We start from the raw sequence: 25,161 nt of genomic DNA on the forward strand, positions 1-25,161 counted from the left end.
TCTGAGATCTCCAGTCCCCTGGCTACTCCTTGGCTCCATCTTTGGGGAAATGTGGAGAAAGCAGTAACTTTCTTTTCCTCTCTCCAGGGAGCTGTCTCCAACCTGCTCTGGGAGACTCATTCTCCTGGGCTCCAGTTTACCCCCAGCTCTTGCTACTGACAATTTGTTCATCACTGCAGGGAGTTGGCCGCCTGTCCCCTTGGCCCAGAATTTTCAGACTCTCCCTAGAGACCCCGTTCAGATTTCCCAAGTCCTCTCCCATCTCATCCCTGCAGCCCAGCCTTCTGAGTCCTCATGTGCCCCGGGGACCACCGTGGGGGGAGAAGATCGTTAATGAGGCTCTGGAGCTCGATCCACCAGACCCTTAAGTGGGCCCTGGGAAACCTATTAGGCAACTTCCCGACTGAGGGCCACTCGGGACAGAAGTGGGAAGGTCCTGGGAGAAGACACTGATGTGGTGGAGTCTGCCTGCTCTCCATTTTTTATAAAATCCATCTATAATCTACTCTGCTACTTTGTTTTTTTTTTAAGCATAAAGGAGCTGATGGTCCATCTTGGCCTTGAAGAATGAGTAGATTTCCAGGTGCGGAAGGACTGAGCTATGGAGAAGTACGTGTCAGGTCAAGGAGAAATAGATAGGCACATGCAGTAGCTACATGGCGAATGCCAGGTGGGGCAGAGATGGCGAGGGTGGGACCAAGCAGGGAAGGTATGTCCAAATTGTGTGGTTGGAGCTGGCACTTCTCACCAGAATTCAGGGCACCTGCTCCTCACCCCAGGTTGGACCCCTCCCTCTCTCAGAAATCCTTGTTGGAACAGTGGGCAATGGGCCTGGTCAACCGAGGAGCTGAGGGTGTGATTCGGGCTGGCATTGGGGTCTGGTGGCCCTGCGTCTGGGTGTCTCCTTTAATGAATTTGCGTATTCTGGTCTTTTTCCTCCAGGGAGGCCACGGGAGGTGGCTCCTGTGGGGTGAGGGTGCCAGGCACTGAGTGCAGAGCCCCTGGTAGAATTCACTGGCTGAGACCCACGTTTGCCATGGAGAGGAAATGTGAGGAGGGAGTGTCAGGTCCAGAAGGCTGGGGGACATGGGAGATTCTCCTCGGTTTCTGTCTGTCTGGCTGGCTCTTTGTCTGTCTGTCTGTCTCTGTCTGTCTGTCTCTGTGTTAGCTCAGAGCCTGGTGAACCATGTGCACCGGGGACACTGACAAACAGCACGTCTTCACTCCTAACCTGTCCTCCGTGGCCCTCGGCAGGCTCCCCCGCCTGTTTCTGGTCACACACCTCCTTCCGCTTCTGCGCCTCCTGGCCGCTAAGAGGCTTTGTTCTCTGTCCTCCAGTCCTTTCCCATGTCCTTTGTTTGGGTGAGGAAGGACTGACAGATGGGGGGCGGGGGGAGGAGGGAGAGACTCCCCGCATAACAGCACAGACTGGGAAATCAGTCAGACCTGGGGACAAATCCCAGCCAAGGCAGACATTGGGTGACCCCGTGAACAGGTGATCTCATTGAGTCTCAGCTTCCTCATCTGTAAACTACTACTACTACTAATAATAATAATAGTAATGCCACTGCTTCGTGGCAACCTTGCCCAAATGAGACAGTGTTGTGCATGCAGCGAGCTTGGAACACGCTGCGAACGGCAGGGTCAGCCAACGCCAAGGATAGCGACAGCAGGGGTAGCTATGGTGATTCTGTCCGCTGCTCCCGTGGGCGCCTAGGGTATTGCCCACGAAGGCAGGGCAGAGCCAGGAGGCCACGGAGGAAGAGCCGCAGGCGAGGTTGGGGAGGAGAGGCAACGGCTGGGAACGTGGAGGAACAGCGAGTCTCGGGTCTCGGGATGGGAGCGCTGGGCAGGTAGCCCTGGGCTGCTCCGGGCTCCCCTCCAGGTCCTCGCCCCACTGGCTGCCTGGTCTCTCCAGGTAGCTCTTCCCTCCCCAGATGGTCACCGGGGGCAGGGAGCCCAGGGGCGCATGGAGCATGTCTTGATATTTGGGGTTTTTATTCAATACGACTTCCTACACGCAGGCCCTGCGGTGCCAGGCTCTTCCCGTCCCTCACTTCAGCCCATCACCAAAGCGCTTCCACGGGCCTTCGAAGGTCTCAGCAGGGCCCCTCAGTCTCTCCGCCGGTCAGAGGAGGAGCTGAGACCAAAGCTGAGACCTGGGGGGGTGTGAACCAAAGCCTGTTTGTGCCCCAGGGCCATCCTCACTCCACGAAATGGGCAATTAGATCTTGGGGTTCTGGGGGCTACGGAGCCCGAGTCCCACATCAAGGAGGCGGGTGAGGAATCTGAGATCCAGAGGAGGAAGTGACTTGAGCAACATCCCAGGCAGGACTAGAAGCCCGCTCTCCTGACGCAGCCCCAGACGCCCTATTATCTGAGGCCACTCAGAGTCCAATGATGAGGCAAAGCACATCCCACAATGCACTGCGCACACCCGGCCAGTGGACACTTGACACAAACACCGGGCCTGCCACAAGGGTCTGTTCTGCTGTGTGCACTGGCCGGAGGGCCTCTAAGACCCACAGATTGACATCAACAATATTACACCTAATGTAATGTCCCCCTTGATCATTCAGAATTCTAAATTAAACCCATGCCTTCAAACTTCCTTATGGGCTTTTGAAACATCAAAAAATATATTTTTTAATCCTCACCTGAGGGTAGGCTTAGAGAGAGGAAGGGCGGGGGGGGGGGGGAGAGAGAAAGAGAGAGAGAGAGAGAGAGAGAGAGAGAGAGGAGCATCGATGTGAGAGAGAAACATCAATCTGTGTGCACCCTGACTGGGGGTCAAACCCGCAACCCAGATCTGTGGCCTGGCCGGGAATGGAACCGCACCCTTTCAGTGCATAGGATGACAACTATCTGGGCCACTCTGGCCGGCCAACATAACTTGTTTTTAAAAAACAAATGGTTTACCTTGGGAATACATAACCACAAACAGAGCTTTTGATGGAACCATAAAAACATCAGACCTGGAAGAAACCTTAAAGACCGTCTGGTCCACCTCTCATCTCCCAGGTGAGGAGCCGGGCTCTGGCACGCCGACCAGCTCTCCGCCACACAGCGTAGGACGCCGCATGGGTCACCAGGCAGTGGCTGTTGGTCTTCGCTCCATAAAGATGGCCTCGGTGCCCTCCAGCCCCCGTGAGGAGAGGAACCAGCAGTGGGACAGGCAGGAATGATGCCAGCCTGCTCTGACAGCTTGATGGGTGTTGATGGGCATCATGGTGTCACGTATGGAAGAGCTTTGAAGCAGTGTTTCCACGGAACCAGGTAAGGCTCCTTGGGACGGGCGAGCATGAAGGAGGCACCAAAGGAGCAAAGGTTTAAGGATTGGGGCGCGTGAAGAGGAAGACAGGAGACGAGTGTGTGTCTTGGTTGAGTGAGTCACGGGGAAGGCCGGACAATTGGGCTTTGCTGGCCAGGTGGGGAGACAGACATGACTCTGGTAGTTGGGGGAGGGCATCTACCTTGAAGCTGATTGACTGCGTGCACCCCATCTGAGATGAATGGTCCATGCTGGGGGGCATTTGAGGGGAGGAGCCAACAGATGTTGGGGCCACTGACTGTTATAAAGGGCTGAGTCTTCTGAGTCAAGGTTCCAGGGTCTGAAATCCAGGTTAGGGACACCATAGGGACACTGAGTGGGGCGGGCATGTGGGGAAATGCGGGCTGAGTAACTAATTCCGTCACTTACAGTAACTCAGCAAACAAATAGGGCCCAAATCTTTTATTCTGAGATGGAGTTTCATGGAGTTGCCACAACAGCCGTGGAATTAGAGGACAGCAGACGTGCCAGGACGTAGCGTGGGAGTCAGCCAGAAGGATGCACAGAGCCCTCCCAGCTCTTCCAGGGGGTTCCAGGAAACAGGAGTGGGGTGCAAGGGCAGGTCTGCTCAGATGGGTGGCCACTCGCTCCCACTGGGTGAGCAGCAGGCGACAGGCAATGAGGCTGGAAGTAGCTGCGAGGGACCGCAGGACAGTGGGGCTGTGCTGAGGGCTTTGGACTTAACCCTGGAGGGAGGCTCGGACCCGGTACCTGTCATTGTGCAGGGTCTTCCAGCTGGTGCAGAGATTGGAAGGAAGCAGGGGCCAGCACCTGCTGTGATTACGAAGAGGAGAGTCAGGAGAAGAGAGGGGACCCTCTGAGGCCTGGGGTGTTTGTGACGGGATGGGGTCCCCAGTGGCCCTGAGGGTCAAGACAGCGAATTCACCGGCCAGGACCTCCTGATGCTGAAGTGGCCCTGGGCCAGCGCCAGCGCAGATGCAGGGGAGGTGCGGTGGGAAATGGCGTGTTCATTGGGGCAGGTTGAATGGGAAGTGGGGTGGGCAGGGCGGGACCTCAGGGTCTGCAGCTGGAGGGGGGTCTTTAGATTCAGGGTCCATCGGCGGAGCTTCAGCCAAGGCGGCCATCCCGCCCTCGGTCGGGTCAGAAGGCTGCTCTGCATCCGGAGGGGGCGGCCGCCTTCCCTGGCCGGTTTTTCTCTGTAACTGAGTCGGAGAGAAATGACGGGAGCAGGATGGGTTTGTCCTGAATCTAGGGAGCAGAGGAAGTGGAAAATGTGAGACAGAAAACGGAGTCCAGGGCAGGAGAGGGGAGGGGCACACGAGGTCTGGCAGCGCAGAGCTGGGAGGTGAGCCCCAGGAGCAGGGGCAGTGCAGGGGGGCGGGGGGAGCACGTGTGTGTGTGTGTGTGTGTGTGTGTGCAGGGGTGGGGGTCGGGGCGGCGCGTGCGCCCAGCCTCCGCCCGGGGCTCCTAAGATGCTCAAGCCCCTGCTTCCCCGTGGCTCTGTCTGCAGGAGGGACGTCTCCACCCCGCAGGAGCACTTGCCCGCTCAGCAGGAGGCTGTCCCATAGACACCGGAATCCCCTCCGTCGGCTCCCCGCAGGCACCAGCTCCATCTCCTCGCTGCGGGCTGGGCCGCCTGGCCCCGTGGGTGCGGACACCGCGGGGTTAGAAGGCTGGAAGGGACAGGAGTGGGGGGCGCTGAGAAGAAGGCACCCGGGCGCGGGCAGGTGCACGGTCAGGGCAGGCGGAGGGAGCGCGGGCCGCAGCCCCGCACAGCTGACTGCGGAGGGCGGAGGACGGGGCTGTGGGAAAGGGGTGGAAGGTACTGGACAGCAGAGAAGTCCGAGTCCTGGGGGCGGGGCGGGTGTGAGCAGTAAGGGTGGCCCCGGAGGGCTGTGTTTCCTGGGAGGGGGTCCCCGTGCCTGTCCACTCCAGCCCGCACACCCGCCCCCCATCCCTCCATGCGCCCCTGGGCCAACGGGACCGCCCCCCGGGAGTTTGTGATCCTGGGCTTCTCGGGGTGGCCCCCGTGGCTGCGGGCGCTGCTCTTTGCGCTGCTCCTGCCGCTCTACCTGGCCACGCTGGCGGGTAACCTGCTGATCCTGGGCCTGGCGGCCGCCGACCCCGCGCTGCGCTCGCCCATGTACTTCTTCCTGGGGGCGCTGTCGGCCGTGGAGGCGGCCTACTCGCTGGTGCTGACGCCGCGCATGCTGGCCGGCTTCCTGCTGCCGCCCGGCGGCCAGGCCGTGGCGCCCTCCACCTGCGCCGCGCAGATGGGCCTGTTCGTGGCGCTGGGCGGCTCCGAGTGCCTGCTGCTGGCCGCCATGGCCCTGGACCGCTACCTGGCCATCTGCCGCCCCCTCGACTACCCTCGGCTCATGACCGGGGGGCTCTGCTGGGGCCTCCTGGCCGCCTGCTGCGCGGGGGGCTCCGTCCTGGCCCTGGGCCTCACCGCGGCCATCTTCCGGCTGCCCTTCTGCCGCGGCGGCGTGGTCAACCACGTGTTCTGCGACCTGCCGGCCGTGCTGCTGCTGGCCTGCGGGGACCGCGAGCTGCAGGAGCGCGTCCTGCTGGCCGCCTGCCTGCTGCTGCTCGTGCTGCCGCTCGCCCTGATCCTGCTGTCCTACACGCGGGTGCTGGTCGTCATCCTGGGCGTGGGGGGCGCCGCGGGCCGCCGCCGGGCCTTCCACACGGTGGGCTCGCACCTCACCGTGGCCGTGCTGCACTACGGCTGCGCCACCGCCATGTACGCCAGGCCCCTGCGCAGCCGCTCCCTGGACGAGGACAAGCTGGTGTCCCTCGTCTACATCAACCTCACGCCGCTGCTCTACCCGGCCATCTACACGCTGCGGAACCGGGACGTGCGGGGCGCCCTGCAGCGGGTGGTCAGCCACGGGCCGCCAGGGGCCCGCCACCAGGCCGATGGCACCTAACGCCCCGACTCGCCCTCCCTGATGGAGCCACCCCTGGCTCCCAAGGCCGGCGGGACGGAACCCGAGCAGCTTCCATGGGGGGGTTTGCGGGATGCTGCCGGCTGCGGGAGGACTTCCTATGCGACGTGGGTGTGAGCGGCACCCCCGTCTCCACCCACGAGGTGGCAGTAGCGCGCACCACGCCCAAGCCGGGATCCTCACCGCTCACCGGGCATTGCCGACGTCCTAGGGTGGAGGGGGGCGGGGGGATCCAAACTCTCGGCGCAAGGAGCGTCTTTTGAAGAGAAATGAGCGCTCATGTAGGGGTTTGTGGCAGCTTATTTCTAACAGACAAGCCTGCAAACCATCCAGCTGCTCCTGAGGGTAAGAGACTCCAACACGCCTGGCAGAGGCCGCGGGGACGCTACACAGCAATGAAAAGGCGACCTGCCGCCCTGACCGGTTTGGCTCAGTGGGTAGAGCGTCGGTCTGCGGGCTGAAGGGTCCCGGGTTCGATTCCGGTCAAGGGAATGTACCGTGGTTGCGGGCACACCCCCAGTAGGGGGCGTGCAGGAGGCAGCTGATCGATGTTTCTCTCTCATTGATGTTTCTGACTCTCTATCCCGCTCCCTTCCTCTCTGTAAAAAATGATAAAGTATATTTTTTAAAAAAGGCGACCTGCCGTTACCAGCGAACAGGCCCTTTTAAATAAAGGCCGGCGACAAACTAACCTACGGTGCTTGGTGTCAACAGTGGTTCCCTTGCGGCTGGACTTGCGGGCGGCCACCTTCCTCTCCAGGGCGGCCACCTCTCTAGCCTTAGGGTCGGCCTCGCTGCGCAGGGCGGCCGGTCGCCGGTGTGGCCCCCGGGCCCAAGGCAGCCGAGGAGCAGGCTGAGCAGCGCCCAGGCTGCGGGGCTTCGATTCACCTGCTGGGCGCGTACGCTGGCGCGGGCACCGGGAGCTGAGGCTGTCTGCATCGGCCGTCAGACGTGGTGCCATCCTGCGCCAGGAGTGGGGCCCAGAGCACCCCCTGGGTCCGGTGCGGGGTGCGACAGCAGCAAGGTGTGCGGCCCAGAGGGACGGGCCGGGACACTCGCCTCGCCCGGAGCCGGAGCCGGAGCCGTGCGATCCCAGAGAGGGCGGCCCCTCCCGGCGGGTTAGGACTCGGGGTCCCGCGCCGCCCGCAGGCGCAGCAGCCCCTTCCACCTGCCCCCACGGCGGTGGCTCTCACCCTTGGCGGCGCATTAGCATCACCGGGAATCTTCTTAAAATCCTGATTTCCGGGCCTCATTGAGAGTCCCAGGTGATTCCCATGTGCCGCCAAGGGTGAGGACCACGGCTCTGAGGGCACTGCCTGGCACCTCCCCCCGTAACCCGCACCCGGGCAGGGTTGCCATCCTGTGTCCTGGCCGTTAGCTAACGCGACGGGACCGTGGGAAATCCGAGGCCAGTTCCCCTAACAGCCGGCAGCTGGGCGCGTGCTGGCGGCGGGAACACACCCTCTACACCCGCGGGGAATGCGCCCGGGGGCGGGGGGGGGTCCCCCTCGAGGGAACAGCGCCCCGAGGCCCAGGGCGGCTCTGGAGCTTCGTTGGGAGCCGGCGCTTTGCGGTGGGAAGGCGGGCAGCGGGCCGGGGACCCCGGTGGCCCGTCCACACGAGAACCAGCGGCCGGCCGTTTGCAGAGGGAAGGCTTTCCCCGCGCCGGTTGCTAATGAACACGCGTGGTGCGGGGGTGGGGGGGCGGGGAGCCGCGGGAGAAACGGAAACGGGGCTCCTCCCTCACCGGCCGGAGGAGTAGACCGCGCGCGGGAGGGGCCACGCGGAGGTCCCGGCAAACGCCCCCGAGAGAGGCAGGACGGGCTCGAGCCTCTCCTAGGGCCCCTGCGGGAGCACTTTGGGGTTCCCGGCTGGGGCGGGCCTGCTCAGTTCAAAACCAACGAGCCTGGTCTTGGTAAGCTGCTGGGGGTCCCCCCTAAGGGGGCGCAGGGCACGCGGCGCTGGCGGCAGGGAGACTGGGTCACGAGGGCTGGACCCGTCCAGCCACTGCCCTTTGCGGGGACTCTGGGGGACTGGCGTCTCAGGCCCTGCAGGCCGCGGGGCGAGACCACGCATCCGAGGCGGTGAGTTTAGGGAGTAACTCAGCAAACTGCACAGACCTACCCTCAGCTGTGAATTTCCTTGTGTTTGCCCAGCAGGCACACCCTGCGCTGCCCACACCTGACTCCCGTCCCGGCTGAGCCATCATCTGTCTGAGTATTTGCTTTTTTTCCATGTTCTCTGCCTTCCTGTGTCTCCCGTTGGTTCCCATTCCCATCTCGCTCTACGGCAGCGGTTCTCAACCTTGGCTGCGCATTAGAATCACCAGGGAATCTCTTTAAAATGCTGATTTCTGGGCCTCATCCTCCGGAAATTCTGTTTCTTTGTGGCTAATGCTGTGGCCCCACCCCATAACAAAGACACAGAATTTCCGGAGGATGAGGCCCAGAAATCAGGATTTTAAAAAGATTCCCAGGTGATTCTCATGTGCAGCCAAGGTTGAGAACCGCTGCTCTACCGAGTTGCTAGCTCTGTCTTCCTGTTTGCTTTCTCTTCAGCTGAGTCTGATCTACCGTTTGACACGTTCTCGCCCAGTATTTTAATGCTGAGTTTTAAATTTCAAAGACTATATTTTTCACTTCTGTATGCTGCGTTTCATTCCCAAATAAGCCAATTATGTTTCTTTGTACATTGCTTTCATATGGTTTTTGTTTTTAATTCTTTCTTTTTTTAAAAAAATATTTTTAAACAGCTTTTTCTTGTTTATTTATTTATTTAAATTTATTTCAGAGAGGAGGGAGAGAGAGATAGAAACATCAATGATGAGAGAGAATCATTGATGGGCTGCCTCCTGCATGACCTCTCCGGGGATCAAGCCCACAACCCAGGCATGTGCCCTTGGCCGGAATCGATCCTTCAGTCTGCAGGCCAATGCTCTATCCACTGGGCAACACTGGCTAGGGCTTAAAAATATTTTTCTTGACTTTTTACAGAGAGGGAGGGAGAGGAATAGAGAGTTAGAAACATCGATCGAGACCTTGACTGGAACCAGGGACCCTTCAGTCCGGCCGGTGCTCTATCCACTGAGCCAAACCAGTTAGGGCTGTTTTAATTCTTTCTAAAGATAGTCATTTTAATAAAATTTCCGGTTTTTCTATTACCTAAAATACTTGGAGTTCTTATTTTGTTAAAGAGTCTGTTGACTTTCCTGGTGGCTTGGTTCCTCATGTTTTGTAATTTTGCATTACCAACTCATTTGGGGTTCGTATTTAAGAATCCTGACAAACATGGGCTGAATGTGTCTTCCTCCAAAAATATTTTGTTTGCTTCTGTAAATTGTTTTTTAAAGGCCAGGACAAACTTGTGTCAATTGTTCAGTTTTTTAACTGGGAAATGAAGAGGCAAATTGGAGATTCTCACTCATGTGAGTTGCTGGTCAAGGCTTACGAATCAGCAAGTTAATAAATTCTTTCCCACCAGAATCCAAGGGGTGACAGGCAAGCTTCCTGTGCAAATGGGCAGATTGCCTCTAATATGCCCGCCCCCCCTTATATGCATGGATTTTTGAAATGTCTGAATTTGAGTTATTTCAGTGCCAACTCTCCATCTTGTGTGTCCAAGGCTGTGGTTTACATCCTCTGTTAGTTTAACACCCAAGTTTTTTGGGTAAACAAAATTAAACCCACAGGCAGCTGCAGCATCAACTCACAAACTTAATTGTGGCTTTCAGTTCCCTCTTCCTAGCTGGCACCTGGAACTTCACTTATTTCCTTGTAAGCTGGATTATGCCTGGGAAAGAAAGTTATCTGGTATTGTTCGCTAGAGGCCCAGTGCATGGATTCATGCACCAGTGGGGTCCCTTGGACTGGCCCGCAATCTGGGACCCCTCAGGGGATGTTGGACTGCTGGTTTCGATCCCATCCCCACAGGCCAGGCCTAGGGACCCCAGCGGTGCATGAATCTGTGCACTGAGCTTCTAGTATGCATATACAATCCTTGGTTAATCTCTTCCCACCCTCCCTGTCCCCCCTTCCCTCTGAGATTCATGTTTCCATGCCTGGGCATTGAGTGTCTGCCCCCTGGTGGTCTGTGCACGTCATAGCTACAGGTTGAATGGTGGAGTGGTCACTTAGGCTTTTATATATATAGACTAGAGGCCTGGTGCACAAAATGGTGCACAGGTGGGGTCCCTAGGGCTGGCTGGTGATCAGGGCCAATCAGGTCCCCTGCCTTCTGCCTCCCTACCTCCTCCCTCCCTCACCACCCAGGCACTGCCACCATGCGGTTCCCCACCTCCCTGCCTCCTCCTTCCCCCAGCCACCCACGTCTGCCGCCAGCACCCCTGGCTCCCCGTCCCAGCCCAGGGCCTGGCCCCAATCAGGTGATCGGGACCAGCCAGCCAGGAGGGAGGGATGGGGGGAGGGACCGGAGAGGTTGGCCTACCACCCTAAGGAGGGAGCCAGCCCTTGGCCCCCTGGGAAAGGGGCTGTGTCTGCCGCCACCCACCCCCAGTTCCACGTCCCGGCCCAGGGGCCCGGCCCCAATCAGGTGATCGGGGCATGCTGGCCAGGGGGAGGGGCCGGGAGGTTGGCTGGCAGGCCCCATCGGTGATTGGGGCCTGCGGGCTGAGGGCAGCTCCTGCGCTGAGCGTTTTCCCCCTGGTGGTCAGTGTGCATCATAGCAACCAGTCGTTTGGTTGTTTCGTCGTAATGGTTGCCTAGGCTTTTATATAAGCAGATTGTTTCTAGTGGTCTCTAGTCAAATAGTTTTCACGTTAGGCAGTCCACCAGCTTGCCAGAGAAAGGAATCCTAAGCTTATACATTTTATACAAACAAAAGTTACAAACTAGGGGATTGAGCAATGTCAGATGTCATGAAAGTGTTGGTTTCCAGATCCAGGGGGTTCTCTAATACTTGCCAGTAAACAAACAAACAAAAAACCCCAAAGGGTGTGTGTGTGTGTGGCCATCTGGTTTAATAATAAATTCAGGTTTTTCCCATTAAAATGTATAATGTTCCAAAGACAAATAGGATTTAGTGTGGAAACACTTGACAGATGTTATTCTAGATATTAGGTCACTGTTATGTTCAATGACCAATGTAGTTTGTAAATAAGTAAAATTCTTTTTTTTTTGCAGCTCCACAGGCACAGAACCCTTGTATACCCATGGGATTGTCCTGGTACCTGTTAGATCTGTTGCTTAATAGTTTAATTTATTCACATAGGTCAAAGCTCAATAGTCACAGTTAATGTAGCTACAGATGCATGTTGTAATTAAGTATGTTCTATATAAACTAGAAGCCCGGTGCACGAATTTGTGCACAGCCAGGGGGAGGGCCCATGGGCGGTTGGCTGGCCAGCCCTGCCCCCTGGTTGAACTCCTGGTGGAGGGGACAATTTGCATATTAGCCTTTTATTATAGGGTATATGCCTCTCTAGAGTGTCATCACCATCCTGGCCTTCGTTTTAAGACCACAGGCTTGCCCTGGCTGGTTTTGCTCAGTGGATAGAGTGTTGGCCTAGGGACTGGAGGGTCCCAGGTTCAATTCCGGTCAGGGGCATGTGCCTTGGTTGCGGACACATCCCCAGTGCGGGGTGTGCAGGAGGCAGCTGATTGGTGTTTCTTTTTCATCAATGTTTCTAGCTCTCTGTCCCTCTCCCTCCCTCTCTGTAAAAAATCAATAAAATATATATTTTTTAAAAATAGCACAGGCTTTTCCCAGTTCTCTAAAGTGGTACCTGTCGCCTTGGGGTGAATCTCTGCGCACAGTGGCACTGGGCTTCTCGCTGGAGGGTTTCCCACCTGCAGCATGTCCACAGCTGTGTTGAGACTTCTTGATAACAACCTCCTCACGCCACCTGTCCAGTTTCTCCCCGGTGTGGATTCTGTGATGTCCGATGAGGTTTGCCCTCTGGGAGAGGGGTTCCCCGCAGTCTGAGCATCCCCAGGGCGTCTTTCCTGCTAAGGTTGTTCGCCACAGCTTGTCAACAGTGACTTTTCTTAGGAACTGTCCTGGCTTAGGACGCGGGCCTGGCCTGGCTCTGCCACTTACCAAACAGGGGACGAGACCTGGTGCCTCTCCTCCTTCCCTCCTCCTCCCCGGGAACAGACACGAAGGTCCAGGAGCAAACTTACTGTGGCCGAAGCATCAGCTGGACGCCACTCACCTCCCTCCTGCCCAGGCACCAGGTGCGTGCCTACGGGGATGGGGACGGGGCTCACTGGCGCTGGACCCACGAGCAGTCTGCGGAGACACTACCAGTAAAAGGTTAGGATTATGGAAACGCCACAAGGAGTCCTGGGGGTGTGTTTAAAAACCAGAGACTAAGTGCTGACAAATAAACGCCTGCTTGGTGAGTTATGATACAGTTAAAGCATGCCAAGCTCTGCATCGACTTAAAATAGAGAAGAAATAGCTGACGTGGAAAGACCTTCCAGCAATATCAGAGACTGGAAAAAGCAGGTGTGCGCTCACAGGTGAGGAACAGGTGGGGGGACGGAGTTTCCCAGGTGCCTGAGAGTTTCAGCCAAACCCCAAGCAACCCAAATTCTGAGGAGCAGCTGCTAGACACGCCCCAGCAGACCTCTCCCTTTGGGAGGGAAGCGGTTGGAGCGCCATCTACTGGAGGAGAGATGGATGGGTGGTCCTCCCCGCACCAGCCCGGAGAGGCGGGTCCAAGGGAACTGTGTTTGGAGACTGGATGGAGCTGAGAAAGTGGGGTGACCGCACCCCAGGCCGATGTGTGTCCAGCTGCAGACACTCAGGCGCACAGTTCACAGGAGGGAAACACGAGACAGCGCCTGTGACAGTTCAGGGCGCCGGGAAGCCAGAGCAGGTGCCAGCTGCCCAGCTGAGGAACTTGGAGGTTAGAGGCTGGCCAAGGCCCCCCACGGCGGCCAGGTGAGGAGGGGGCAGGAGCGAGGGCACCCGCAGTGTCCGCATTTCCTGGGACGGGGATGTGGGGGAGGCCAGTGGGCTTGATTTCATTGCAGGACACTGACCACGCAGGCTGCCTGCTGGGTGAGGAATGCCGCCCTGAGGGGAACCATTGGGCCAGGAGTCGGGGTTCCACACAGAAGTCTGCTGGGGAGCCCCTGCTGGTGTCGCAGGCTGTGCACCCCACAAAGAGCCATCATGTGGCCTCTGCACAGTGGAGGGCAGCAGCGTGAGGCAGGGCGAGCCACAAATAGCACCAAACAAGGAATAATTTGTGCTGCTTCCGCTATAGTCATGCACCGTAGCCACCTTCTGTCAACGACGGGCCGCATGTGCAGTGTGGTGCCCTCAGGTTACAGTGGAGCTGAGAATATCACCTCATGAGATCGTAGCCCCCATCGCATCAGAGCTAACACACGACTCACGGTCTGTGGTGATGCTGATGTGAACAAACCCGCACTACCAGTCGTGCACAAGTGTAGCCCATACAGGCATGTACAGTACATACATGATCATGACAACAAACCACCATGTTACTGGTTTATGTATTTATTACATATACTTTTAATGTTATTTTACAATGCAGTTTTTCTGCTTATAAAAAAAGTTTGCACTCTAGCTCAGTGATGGCGAACCTATGATACTCATTTTTTTGATTGATTTTTCTTTGTTAAATGGCATTTAAATATGTAAAATAAATATCAAAAATATGTCTTCGTTTCACTATGGTTGCAAATATCAAAAAATTTCTATATGTGACACGGCATCGGAGTTAAGTCAGGGTTTTTCAAAATGCTGACACACCGAGCTCAAAAGGTTCGCCATCACTGGTCTAGCTGGTTTGGCTCAGTGGATAAAGCATCTGCCCATGGATTGAAGGGTCCCAAATTCGATTCTGGTCAAGGGCATGTACCTCCTGCCCTTCCGGTTTCACATACGGCGACAGCCCCGCAGAAGTCTCTTCTCGCCTGCACACAATGTCTGGAACTTGTTAAATAAAAATACAAGACATACAAAAGCTGGAAAGAACAACCCACTGCAGACAGACAACGCAAGGGCCAGGAGCCAGCACAACTTTAGGTCTGCGTCTGTGGGCATGATGCGGATGTGGCGCCAATGCGCGGAAAACAAACACGGAGGCAGCGAGGAGAAACGGACAAAGCGGCTGCCACAGGGAAAGATTCTAGTGGACAGTTTTAGAAATGACTCCCGAGGCTACACAAGAAGAAGAGTAAGGATGCGTCACATTTGGATAACTTAGGGGCTGATTTATTGAATCAGACAGAAGAATGTACAGTGGGGCCTTGACTTTAATTCGTCCCGAGACCGAGCTCGTTAACTCAAATTATTCTATCAACTCAATGCAAAAAATCGGCTGAGAGACAGCTGGTATCTCAAAAAACTCGTTAGTCGGGACACTCATAAGTCAAGGCCCCACTGTACTTGATAATGAGAAAATATACATTCTTTTTTAGCACATTTGGGATAGTTTGATACAAATTGACAAGCTATGCCCTAGCCAGTTTGGCTCAGTGGATAGAGCGTCGGCCTGGGTACTGAAGGGTCCCAGGTTTGAATCCGGTCATGGCACATGCCCGGGTTGTGGGCTCCATCCCCAGTAGGGGGTGTGCAGGAGGCAGCCGATCAGTGATTCTCTCTCATCATTGATGTTTCTCTCTCCCTCTCCATTGCTGTCTGAACTCAATAAAAAAAATTTTTTAAAAAATTGATAGGCTAAGAAATAAACCTCAGCAAATATTTTTAAAAATCAGTATTGCATAGACCTGACTGGTTTGGCTCAGTGGATAGAGCGTTGGCCTTCGGACTGAAGGGTCCCAGGTTCAATTCCGGTCAAGGGCATGTACCTTGGTTGCGGGCACATCGCCAATAGGAGGCGTGCAGGAGGCAGCTGACTGATGCTTCTCTCTCATTGATATTTCAAACTCTCTATCCCTCTCCCTTCCTCTCTGTAAAAACTTAACAAAATATATTTTTTAAAAAATCAGTATTGCATAGATGCCACTCTCTGAACGAAAAAGCAATAAAACTTGAAAATAACAAAAAGAATGCAAAAATATGTATGACAACTACAAAAGCACTACATATCAAAGTTGGTGGATAAGTGCACATACTGAGGAAAATCACAGCCCTAGGAAATGCATTAAATAAAACTGAACATTAATGACCTTCAACTCAGAAGACGGGAGCAGAAAAAAGGAGTAAACCCTGAAAGTGGAAACGAAAAGAAACCAGGAGCCGCGGAGGTCAGGTAAACCCCGTTCTGTTTACCTGACCCACCCCCAGCCAAGAGGACCTCAGCCAAGGAGGGGACCCTGTGCTTCCCGGGACCCTGACACAGACACCCAACAGGTTCTTGGAAGGAAGACAGGCACTGTGGATCCCTGAGATAACCATCATTCCACAGCCCTTGGACTCAGCCTCCGGTTGGCTGCGATGTGGGTCCAGGGCAGGGAGGGAGGGGGGGCCTTTCCCCGTCAGTCCCTCCTGCCCACAGGAAGCCGGGCCGCCTGAGCCGCATTCAGGGACCTGGGTGCGCAGAGAAGCTCAGGGTCCAGGGACAGAAACAAAGCCACCATCGGGAAAGCGGGGTGACCGTTCGCGGGAGAGCTGGCCCCCAGCTGACCCAGCCAGGCTGTCACTGGGCCCCTGCGGATGGCGAACTCGGATGTGGCCGCGCTGCGGGAGGACAGAGATGCAGTGAGACCTGCCTGCAGCACCCTCCCCGAGCCAGACAGGAACCCCGACCCTCTGCAGAAGACGGCGGGGCAGCGAGCGGCCCACCGACCCGCATGGAGCACCCTTCCCAGCGTGGAGTCCGCCACGCGTGTCCGCTCCACAGCCTGGCGCGGAAGGAACCTCCAATCGGAGGTGCAACGGGGGCGCCCGAACCCACCAGGTCCCCGGTGTTGGCCACCCGAGACCAGCCTGGGGTCCGGCAGTGCGCCGACCACACTGGAGACCTCGCAACAGTGCGTAGCTACCCCTGGTCTTGGGGAGTGGGGACTACAACTCCCAGGAGCCTCCGCGGCGAGGCGGCTTCCGGTAAGCCCTGAGGCACTTCCTGCCACAGTGGCGGCGGGTGTGAAGGCAGGCGTGGTGGTGGGTGTGGCGCCCTGGGCTGTCCCGAGAGGAGTACGGCCTGGCCCGGGTGGCTGTCCGTGTGCGCACCCTTTCTTACGTCGCCCTGGCGGCTTCCCCCCAGATCTGATCTGTCCCCAGCCCTGCCCCCTCTGGGGGGCGGCTGATGGCTGCCCCAGCTTTCCAAGTCCGACATGGCTGCAAGCCTCGTCCCAGAAAGCCTGTTAGGTGAGGGGACTTTATTTACACCTGCTCTTCGGTCCGCGTGCCCCTCCCGAAATAGGCATGGTGATCCCCATTCCCAGGTGAAGAATCAGGCAGCCTTTCTCTGTGTGTCCACTCTGAAGGAACCCTTGCAGTAATTCTCAGGTCTCAGGGAACCCCTGCCGAAACGTTATGCTCATGGCAGAATAAGGCAATCCGGAAGCTATACCTCTGAGATACCGCATATACACGCGGACAGTGGCCAGACCGCGTATAGAAACAGGATTCTGACCTGCCTGGCCGCACGTCAAGGGGTGGGAGTGGAGGGTGGGGGAGAAACCAACCCCTTATCTTCAGTAAACAGCCCAGGAAGCCAGATTGCTATCTCTAAAACATTCCGGGAAGCTAAACAGTAACTTCTGTAACAGCTGGCCCCAAAGGACCTGGGCTTGATCAATAACTGACAGCTTCCCTAATTTTTGTCCCCACTTTGAAGTTAGGATCAACCAGGAAATGTCAAGTATGCACCCCTCACCAATCGCATAGGACGCCCCACTTCTGCTAAGCTGCCTCCAGCCTCCCCAGCCAACAGCCCCCAGTGAGAGCCCACCGAAGCCTTGCCTTTTGCAGGCTGTAAGGCTGCCCCTCCCCCTGCCTGCGGAAGCCAGGGGGCACTGACTGACCCCTTTGCTCTATGGCGAGCTCTGAATAAACGCCTTTGGCCTGTTCTTTTTCGGTTGGTCTTCATGTATTTTCAGAGATATAATTGTCAGTATTTTTCTGCAGATTCTGTTTATTTTGGTTAGCTACTCTTCTGTGTGGTTTTCCCCTCACTTGCCATTAAAAGTTTATTATTCAATATTCACGAAGAAAGTGAAGGTAAAAAGAAAAATTGCAACTTTAAAATGATGCTTTTTAGTGCTCGCTTCGGCAGCACATATACTAAAATGATGCTTTTTTAATATGCTTATACCACTCATGCTGTTAAAGTTACTAAAACCCAAACTTTGAGATATCCTCTATTAAATAATAGTGTCAATAAGTTGGACTTTTAACTTTACAATGTTGCTGGAAAATTGCCTGTAGAGTTTGAATAGCTAAGTATGTTACTGGTCTAAAATACATATTTTTATATCCTCACTGGAGGATATGTTTATTGATTTGAGAGAGAGAGGAAGGAAAGAGAGTGAGAAACATCGATGTGAGAGAGATACATCCATCAGTTGCCTCCCCTAAGCACTGAGACGGGATCAAACCCACAACCTAGGTATGTGCCTTGACTGGGAATGGAACCCACAGCCTTTTGGGTACAGGATGATGCTCCAACCCACTGAACCACCCGGCCAGAGCATAATATTCTTAATGACATGTATGGTCTGAGAAACAGAAAGGTTAGGGGCCATAAACGTCATATGTGATTTAAAAATGATTAAATCAATTTTATTTAGCTATCAATATGTTCAAAAAGTAAGTTGCGTATCAGTACTTAGCATTAGTATTGGAAACAGCCCATAAGATTCAGTTCATGCTTTTTTTAGGAGGGAAAAGGGTAATTTTTTTTTTGTAACATTGAATTGCTTTTCCTTTTTTTAAATTTAAATATATTGCCCTAATCAGTTTGGCTCAGTGGATAGAGCGTTGGCCTGTGGACTGAAGGGTCCCAGGTTCGATTCCGGTCAGGGGCATGTACCTTGGTTGGGGGCACATCCCCAGTGGGGGGTGTGCAAGAGGCAGCCGATCGATGTTTCTCTCTCATTGATGTTTCTGACTGTCTATCTCTCCCTTCCTCTCTGTAAAAAATCAATAAAATATGCCTAACCGGTTTGGCTAAGTGGATAGAGTGTCGGCCTGTGGACTGAAGGGTCCCGGGTTCGATTCCGGTCAAGGGCATGTACCGTGGTTGCAGGCACATCCCCAGTAGGAGGCGTGCAGGAGGCAGCTGATCAATGTTTCTCTCTCATCAATATTTCTAACTCTCTATCCCTCTCCCTTCCTCTCTGTAAAAAATCAATAAAGTATATTTAAACAAACAAAAATCAATAAAATATATTTTTTAAAAAATTAAATATATTTTTATTCATTTCAGAGAGAAAGGGAGAAGGAGAGAGAGAGAGAGAACCATCAATGATGAGAGAGAATCATTGATTGGCTGCCTCCTGCATACCCTCTACTGGGGATTGAGCCCACAGCCCGGATATGCGCCCTTGACTGGAGTCGAACGTGGGACCCTCAGTCCGCAGGCCAATGCTCTATCCACTGAGCCAAATCAGTCAGGGCGCTTTTCCTTTTATTTCTACTTCCTGTATCAGATTTGGATATACTTAAGCATAATCTTAAAATACCTAACATCCTAATAGAAAAAGGAAAGGCAAAAAGGGAGATGAACAAATGAAAAGACAGGCCACATTCTTGGGTAAAAAGACAATTTCATGAAGATGTCCACCCTCCTTAGGGTAATTTATAAACTTAAAATGATCTCAATAAAAACACCGTGCATTTTCTTGTCCTGGAATTAAAAACAAGCTGATTATAATTGAGAAAAGACCAAATGAGAATAGCTAGATAATGCTTGAGATACAGCCAGATTCCAATATATCAGAACATACACACAGCATCCATCATTAACATGGCCCATTCATAGACGGAAGAAAATCCAGAAACCAAACCAATTGCAGGTGCAAAACAAGTAAGTACCCAGTACAGATGGCACCGCCAGCCAGTGAGCGGGGGAAAGGGCTCTTGAATATGTGAGGCGGGGATGCCTGGCGGGCCTCATGGAAATAGATAAAATGAAATCTATTCCTCAAACCATGTACCCGATCATTTCAAATGAACCAGAGATTTAGGTGTAAAATAAAAAATAGCCATAACCGATTTGGCTCAGTGGATAGAGCGTCGGCCTGCGGACTGAAAGGTCCCAGGTTCGATTCCGGTCAAGGGCATGTACCTGGGTTGCGGGCATATCCCCAGTAGGAGATGTGCAGGAGGCAGCTGATCGATGTTTCTCTCTCATCGATGTTTCTAACTCTCTATCTCTCTCACTTCCTCTCTGTAAAAAATCAATAAAATATATTTTTTTAAAAAATGAAGCCATACAAGTATTAGACGAGAACTGGGGGGAAGTCCTCCATAACTGGGATGGTGAAAACTTCCGCATGACTTGAAATCCATACATGATAGTGGGCAACATTAATACATTTGACGGAATAAAAATGGAAACATTTATATAGCATAAAAGCCCCTGACCAGAATAAAAAGACTAACGACTGACTGTGGAAAATAGGTGTGATGGATGTCACAGACAAAGGGTTACTATTTGTAACGTAGAAAATGCTCCTAAAGTTAGAGACAAGAACCCTATATAAGCATGCACACCTGATTTGTTTCTCTTTTTTTAAAATATATTTTTTATTGATTTTTTACAGAGAGGAAGGGAGAGAGTTAGAAACATCGATGAGAGAGAAACATAGATCAGCTGCCTCCTGCACATCTCCTACAGGGGATGTGCCCGCAACCAAGGTACATGCCCTTGACCGGAATCGAACCTGGGACCTTTCAGTCCACAGGCTGACACTCTATCCACTGAGCCAAACCGGTTTCGGCTGATTTGTTTCTTGATTGCCCCCCAAACAGAAGCACAGAGCCCCAGTGCAGACATCTTTGCCTTCAGCCCATGTTTTCCTGCCTCTGTCTCCTCGCCCTCAGAGCTCCCGCTCCCTGTCCAGCACACTTCATGTGCTTTGTCCCCTCACGGAGGCCCTGAGAGTCACTAACCCCAGGTCGCACCCAGGGGTGAGCCAGTGCTCAGTGGGTTAGAGACCAGGTGGGGACCAAAGCCCGCTTCCCTAACTCCTCCTCACTCTGCCCTCCTGCCACCGTCCCTGTCCTGGGAAGGAGGAGGGCAGCCAAGTATGACAAGACAAGGGAGTGGGATGGGGATGCGACTAGGAGAAGGAGAGTGAGGCTGACAGGATCATCCTCAGAGGCTAGAGCAAGGGTGGGCAATGTGCAGATGGCGCCAGGGCCCGGACAGCACGTCCCGCCTCAAAACGCAGGCTTCGCACACTGTAGCGCAGGCCAACCTGTCTCTTTAAAAAAAAAAAAAAATTTTTGTATTGATTTCAGAGAGGAAGGGAGAAAGGAGAGACAGAAACATTAACGATGAGACAGAACCATTGATCGGCTGCCTCCTGCACGCCCCACACTGGGGATCGAGCCTGCAACCAGGGCCTGTGCCCTGCCTGACTGGGAATGGAACTGTGACCTCCTGGTTCATAGGTCGATGCTCAACCACGGAGCCACGCCGGCCAGGCCCAACCTATCTCTCCATCACAGAAAATAAATTCTACAGCCACTCTAGGGCTGTTCTCCTATGGTCCCTGGGGGCGGCCTTCTCCCTGTCTCATCTGAAATATTGCCTTTATTGAGATTAAATTTACATTTTATGTGAATGCACAGAGCTGGGGTGCAATGTGGTGAGTTTTGACAAATGCATACACCCATGTAACTAACACCCAGTCAGGGTATGCAGTTGCCCATCATCCCAGAAACTCCCCTCGTGCTCCCTTTACCAGTCTCCATCCCCGCCTCGAACCACAGGTCTCCAGCCTCTGGCTTCCTCAGCTGGCCTGTGGCTCCCGGCAGGCCCTCCAGCCACATCCTGCCAGGTCCCTGTGAAAGGCAGTCACTGACTCCACCCGGAACCAGCTTCCTGAAGACACCAGTTCCCACACCAGCCATGCTGCCGGCTGTCACCAGGAGGCCAACCAGCAAGTGGAACTTTTCATTCCCTTCGAACCTCCCACGGAGCTGATGTCCCTTCCTCATTTTATCCCAGGGTTAATAGCTGTGACAAAGCAGGCCCTGATGGAGCCGGTGAAGATGCCTGTAATTACCTTAGCAACAGTGCACGCTGTGCATGGGAAGCATTTGATCCCGTCCCCATAGCAACCTCGAGTCACAGAATCATGGTCACCTGGAGCCCAGTGGCCATGGTGCTCACTTCGTCCAGCCCCTTAGATTCAGACAGAAACGAAAACAAAAGACAAAAAGCACCACTTGCCGCTCCGATAGCCTTTGCATCCTGTTCTTCGTTTGGATTGCTTAGAACGGCTGGATGGTGATTCAGATAGGACAAGCCTGGGAGTGTCCATTTCGGCGGCTGATTCCTGGGCTGATTTCAAATGTGAAGCTTTGTGCTGCGCCGTTACAGGCAAAGGGGGGATGTTTGACCGCTGGAGGCAGAGCAAGTCTGCAGAGAGGAACGTCCCCGGGAGGTGGGGAGTGGAGGTGTTTACAGCAGGGCACCCAGTAAGGATGGCACTTAGCCAAAAGCTATGGCCGCTCCCTGGTCATTTGGGCCCCCTTCTGCCAATGGACCAGCAGGCAAAGAAAGTAGTCGCTCATTGGAGGGGATAACAGACCCTGGTGATCATCAGGATCAGGGGTGGGGATGTATGTGGGGAGGAGGCAAGAGGATGCCCGGAGCTCCAGAGAGCCACTGAACTGTGTCTTAGAGCTTCTGGGCCTAGCGATAATGGGGAAGGTCAAGAACGAAGGTCCACCAAGGGCCTTTGGTAACCAGGGTTCACATGGCTCAGGGAGAAATGTCACCCTACCCAGCAATCAGAATAGGCCGCATTCGTGCTCCCTGAAGAGGAGGGGGGTGGGTGGAAGGAGGGAGCGGCCACACATGTCGATGGCAGCACATCTGTCTGAGTTGACCTTATCTTTATTATCTGTCTTCTTGTTGGTTTGGGTTTGCCTCTGGAGGTCAAGATTTAGACTTTTTTTGTTTCTTAATAACTGTGTTGAAACTACACCATTGTCATTAGGTACTTCTTTTGCCGTGAGTTGACATGAGCAGTTTTCCTCTCATTCTGCCCTGAATCGTGCTGGTTGCCTTGGCAGTTTCCATTTTGACTTATTCAGTAATATGCTACTTCATTTCAAACGTGGAATTTTTCAGCCTGCTTTCATTATTACTTTCAGATTGTATTGCTTTAAGGTGGGGTTGAGTATTTTAATTATTCTAGTTCTGCTCCACTAACATGTTATATATAATTTCATTATTCTGTAGTTGTTACCCTTGAGATTACAACATACATCATCGAATCATTGTCATTTCATCTGTTCCCGGGACAATGCGGGAACGTGGGAACTCTCCAACTCCACTTCCCCAATAGAAGGCAGGAGAAGTGATGTTCTGAGAATTCCAAGCGAAGGTCCTCAGACGGGCCACTTCTGCTGCTTCTCTCTTAGAATGTTCGTTCTTGGGATGCTCCCTATGGAATCCAGCTTTTCTTTCTTTCTTTTTTAAAGAATCACAGCCCACATAGAAGGCTGTGGGGAGAGGAACCAAGGCTCTCTGATTCTCGGCTCCAGCTGAGCTGTCAGCCATCAGCCAGCACCAACTGTGAGCCAAGCAAGTGAGCATCTTAGCCACTCAGCTAGAGGATGCAGTCCCAGGTGACGGCATGAGGAGCAGAACCGCCCAGCTGAGCCCAGTCGGGCCACAGCGTTATGGGAGATAGTAAAATGCCTTGGTGCTTTAAATCACAATTTCAAAGCTTACTAGTTCCAATACATTGTTTTCTATGGAAATGGTCACTGGATTTTCATCTTATGAGTGACATTATAAACCTTAGTAATCTATATATATAAAAGGTTAATATGCAAAGTGTCCCCTCCGGAGTTTGACCGGGAGACAGGGAGTTTGATCACTCGCTATGACATGCGCTGACCATCAGGGGGCGGTGCAGAACGAGGGAAGGCCCTAATCGGCCCTGATCGCCAGCCAGGCCTAGAGACCCTACCAGTGCATGCATTTCAGGCACCGGGCCTCTAGTTTTTAATAAATGTTTATTTTGAGAGACTAAGTTCTCCACTGTCAACCGAAACAGATAAAATTAAATGCAAATAAACTTAGAGCTGCAGAAGTATTTGGAAATGTGTTCAGTAAATTATTGCCATAAACATGTTGCAATAGTTAAACAGGTCATACTTAATTTTACTCAACATACAGCTTCCAGTGCCTCATGCCTCAATGTCTCACCGATAACACATTCCCTGTATGCATATCATCAAAGGCAATTGTAAATTTTACCGAGTTTCAGTTGTTCACATACCTCCTAATTCTTGAATTTCAAATCCAGGACTGGAGACCATTTTCAATGATCTCGGTCCCCGAAGTTCTACTTGACCAGTGATAGTGATCGAGAAGGTTGTGGGATGGTAAGAGTCCCCTTGCCCCGGCTGCAGTGACTCAGTGGTTCGAGAGCACCGGCCCTTGCACCGAAGGGTTGCTCAGGTGAAGATTAACAAAAACAAAATAATAAAATAAAAAAGCTTAGAGGAGTGGTTGGTAAACTGCGGCTCGCGAGCCACATGCGGCTCTTTGGCCCCTTGAGTGTGGCTGTTCCACAAAATACCGACTTCTGCGCATGGGCCACGAAGTTTCAATCGCACTGTACGTGCGCGTCCGCACGTGGTATTTTGTGGAAGAGCCACACTCAAGGGGCCAAAGAGCCGCATGTGGCTCGTGAGCCGCAGTTTGCCGACCGCTGGGTTAGAGCAATCCTTACCTGAAGCCAAAATGGAAAAATTCACACAGAGCAGGAAAACAGATCAGACATTATCAAGTGGGAAGGGGGAAAATATCCGGAAACCAGGGAAATGGTTGGGAGGGAAAGCGTTGCCTTGTGAGGGAGGCCACTGGATTTCATGGGGTGCTAGTAAAAGTTTAACGGCCGGCTCTCTGGGGGCGGAGAGCTCAGGTGTGTCGCTCCATTCTGCGGTGCAAATGCTCCCACCGAGGCCTGCTTCAAGCCACCAGTGCGACCTCACTGAACGCAGAGTTGGGAAGCACTGCACACAGGGGGCGCTACCTGATCCAGCACACCGCTGGCTTGCTGACTCACTGCCCTGTGTAAGGAGACTCCAGGATTAGGGAGGGCAGACTAGATCTCTGGGGTTGAGAAGCAAGTGGAGGTTGGGGAGGTGAGAGCAATGAGGAGGGTTATGTTTTTATGAAGATGTACTGCAAAGGGAGGGCCCAACAGGGAATAATAGCTAGAGTGGGATCCAGAACTGAAGGGGTGTGTGTGTGGGTGTGTGTGTAAAGAGGGGAAATAGTTCAATGTATGAATATGTTGAGGGAAGAACCCAACTGAGTGGGAAATTTTGAATATTCAGGAGACAGAGGGTAGGTGATGCAAGAAGGACCCTGTAGAAAAGAGAGGAGATGGAAACCAGAGGGAGGGTAAAGGAGTCAATCTCACTTAGGAAAAGAGCACATTCTCCTCACGTGGAAGGGCAAGGAGAGACGGTGGGATGCTCTGGAAATCTGGGTAGGCTTGGAGATGGAAATTGAGGGAATCTATGCAGGATATGCCAATATAGCCTTGCAACTGAGTTAGGTAACGTGATTCTCCTCAATGTAATGGCAGGTAAGATGGGAAGGCATGGACAGATGTGGAGGGCGGGAAACGCTGCGCTGGGAAATGTGAAAGAGCTAACCAAGGAACAGTAAGGTCTTTCAGAGTGACCCTGGGAGTCCTGCGGCATGAGACACCATGAGTTGCGGTGGTCTCAACCCACACTGTGGTGGGAAATTTCTCTGCGGCCACCGGAGGAGCAGAGCAGTCCCAGGCTTTTCTCAGGGCTGGGTGTGTTCGG

General features: G+C 53.7%; 1 protein-coding gene across 1 annotated transcript; it reads left to right on the forward strand.

Annotated features, from left to right (window-relative positions):
- Positions 1–5,253: 5,253 nt before the first annotated feature.
- LOC308520321 (olfactory receptor 10AC1-like) lies at positions 5,254–6,225 on the forward strand (the record flags this gene model as incomplete). Its single annotated transcript, XM_081092808.1, has 1 exon — positions 5,254–6,225. The coding sequence occupies one exon, from the start codon at positions 5,254–5,256 to the stop codon at positions 6,223–6,225; it is 972 nt and encodes a 323-aa protein (XP_080948934.1).
- Positions 6,226–25,161: the final 18,936 nt, after the last annotated feature.

This window comes from Myotis nattereri (assembly GCF_964212035.1).
Source record: "Myotis nattereri genome assembly, chromosome: 5".
In the NCBI taxonomy this organism is placed as follows: Eukaryota; Metazoa; Chordata; class Mammalia; order Chiroptera; family Vespertilionidae; genus Myotis; species Myotis nattereri.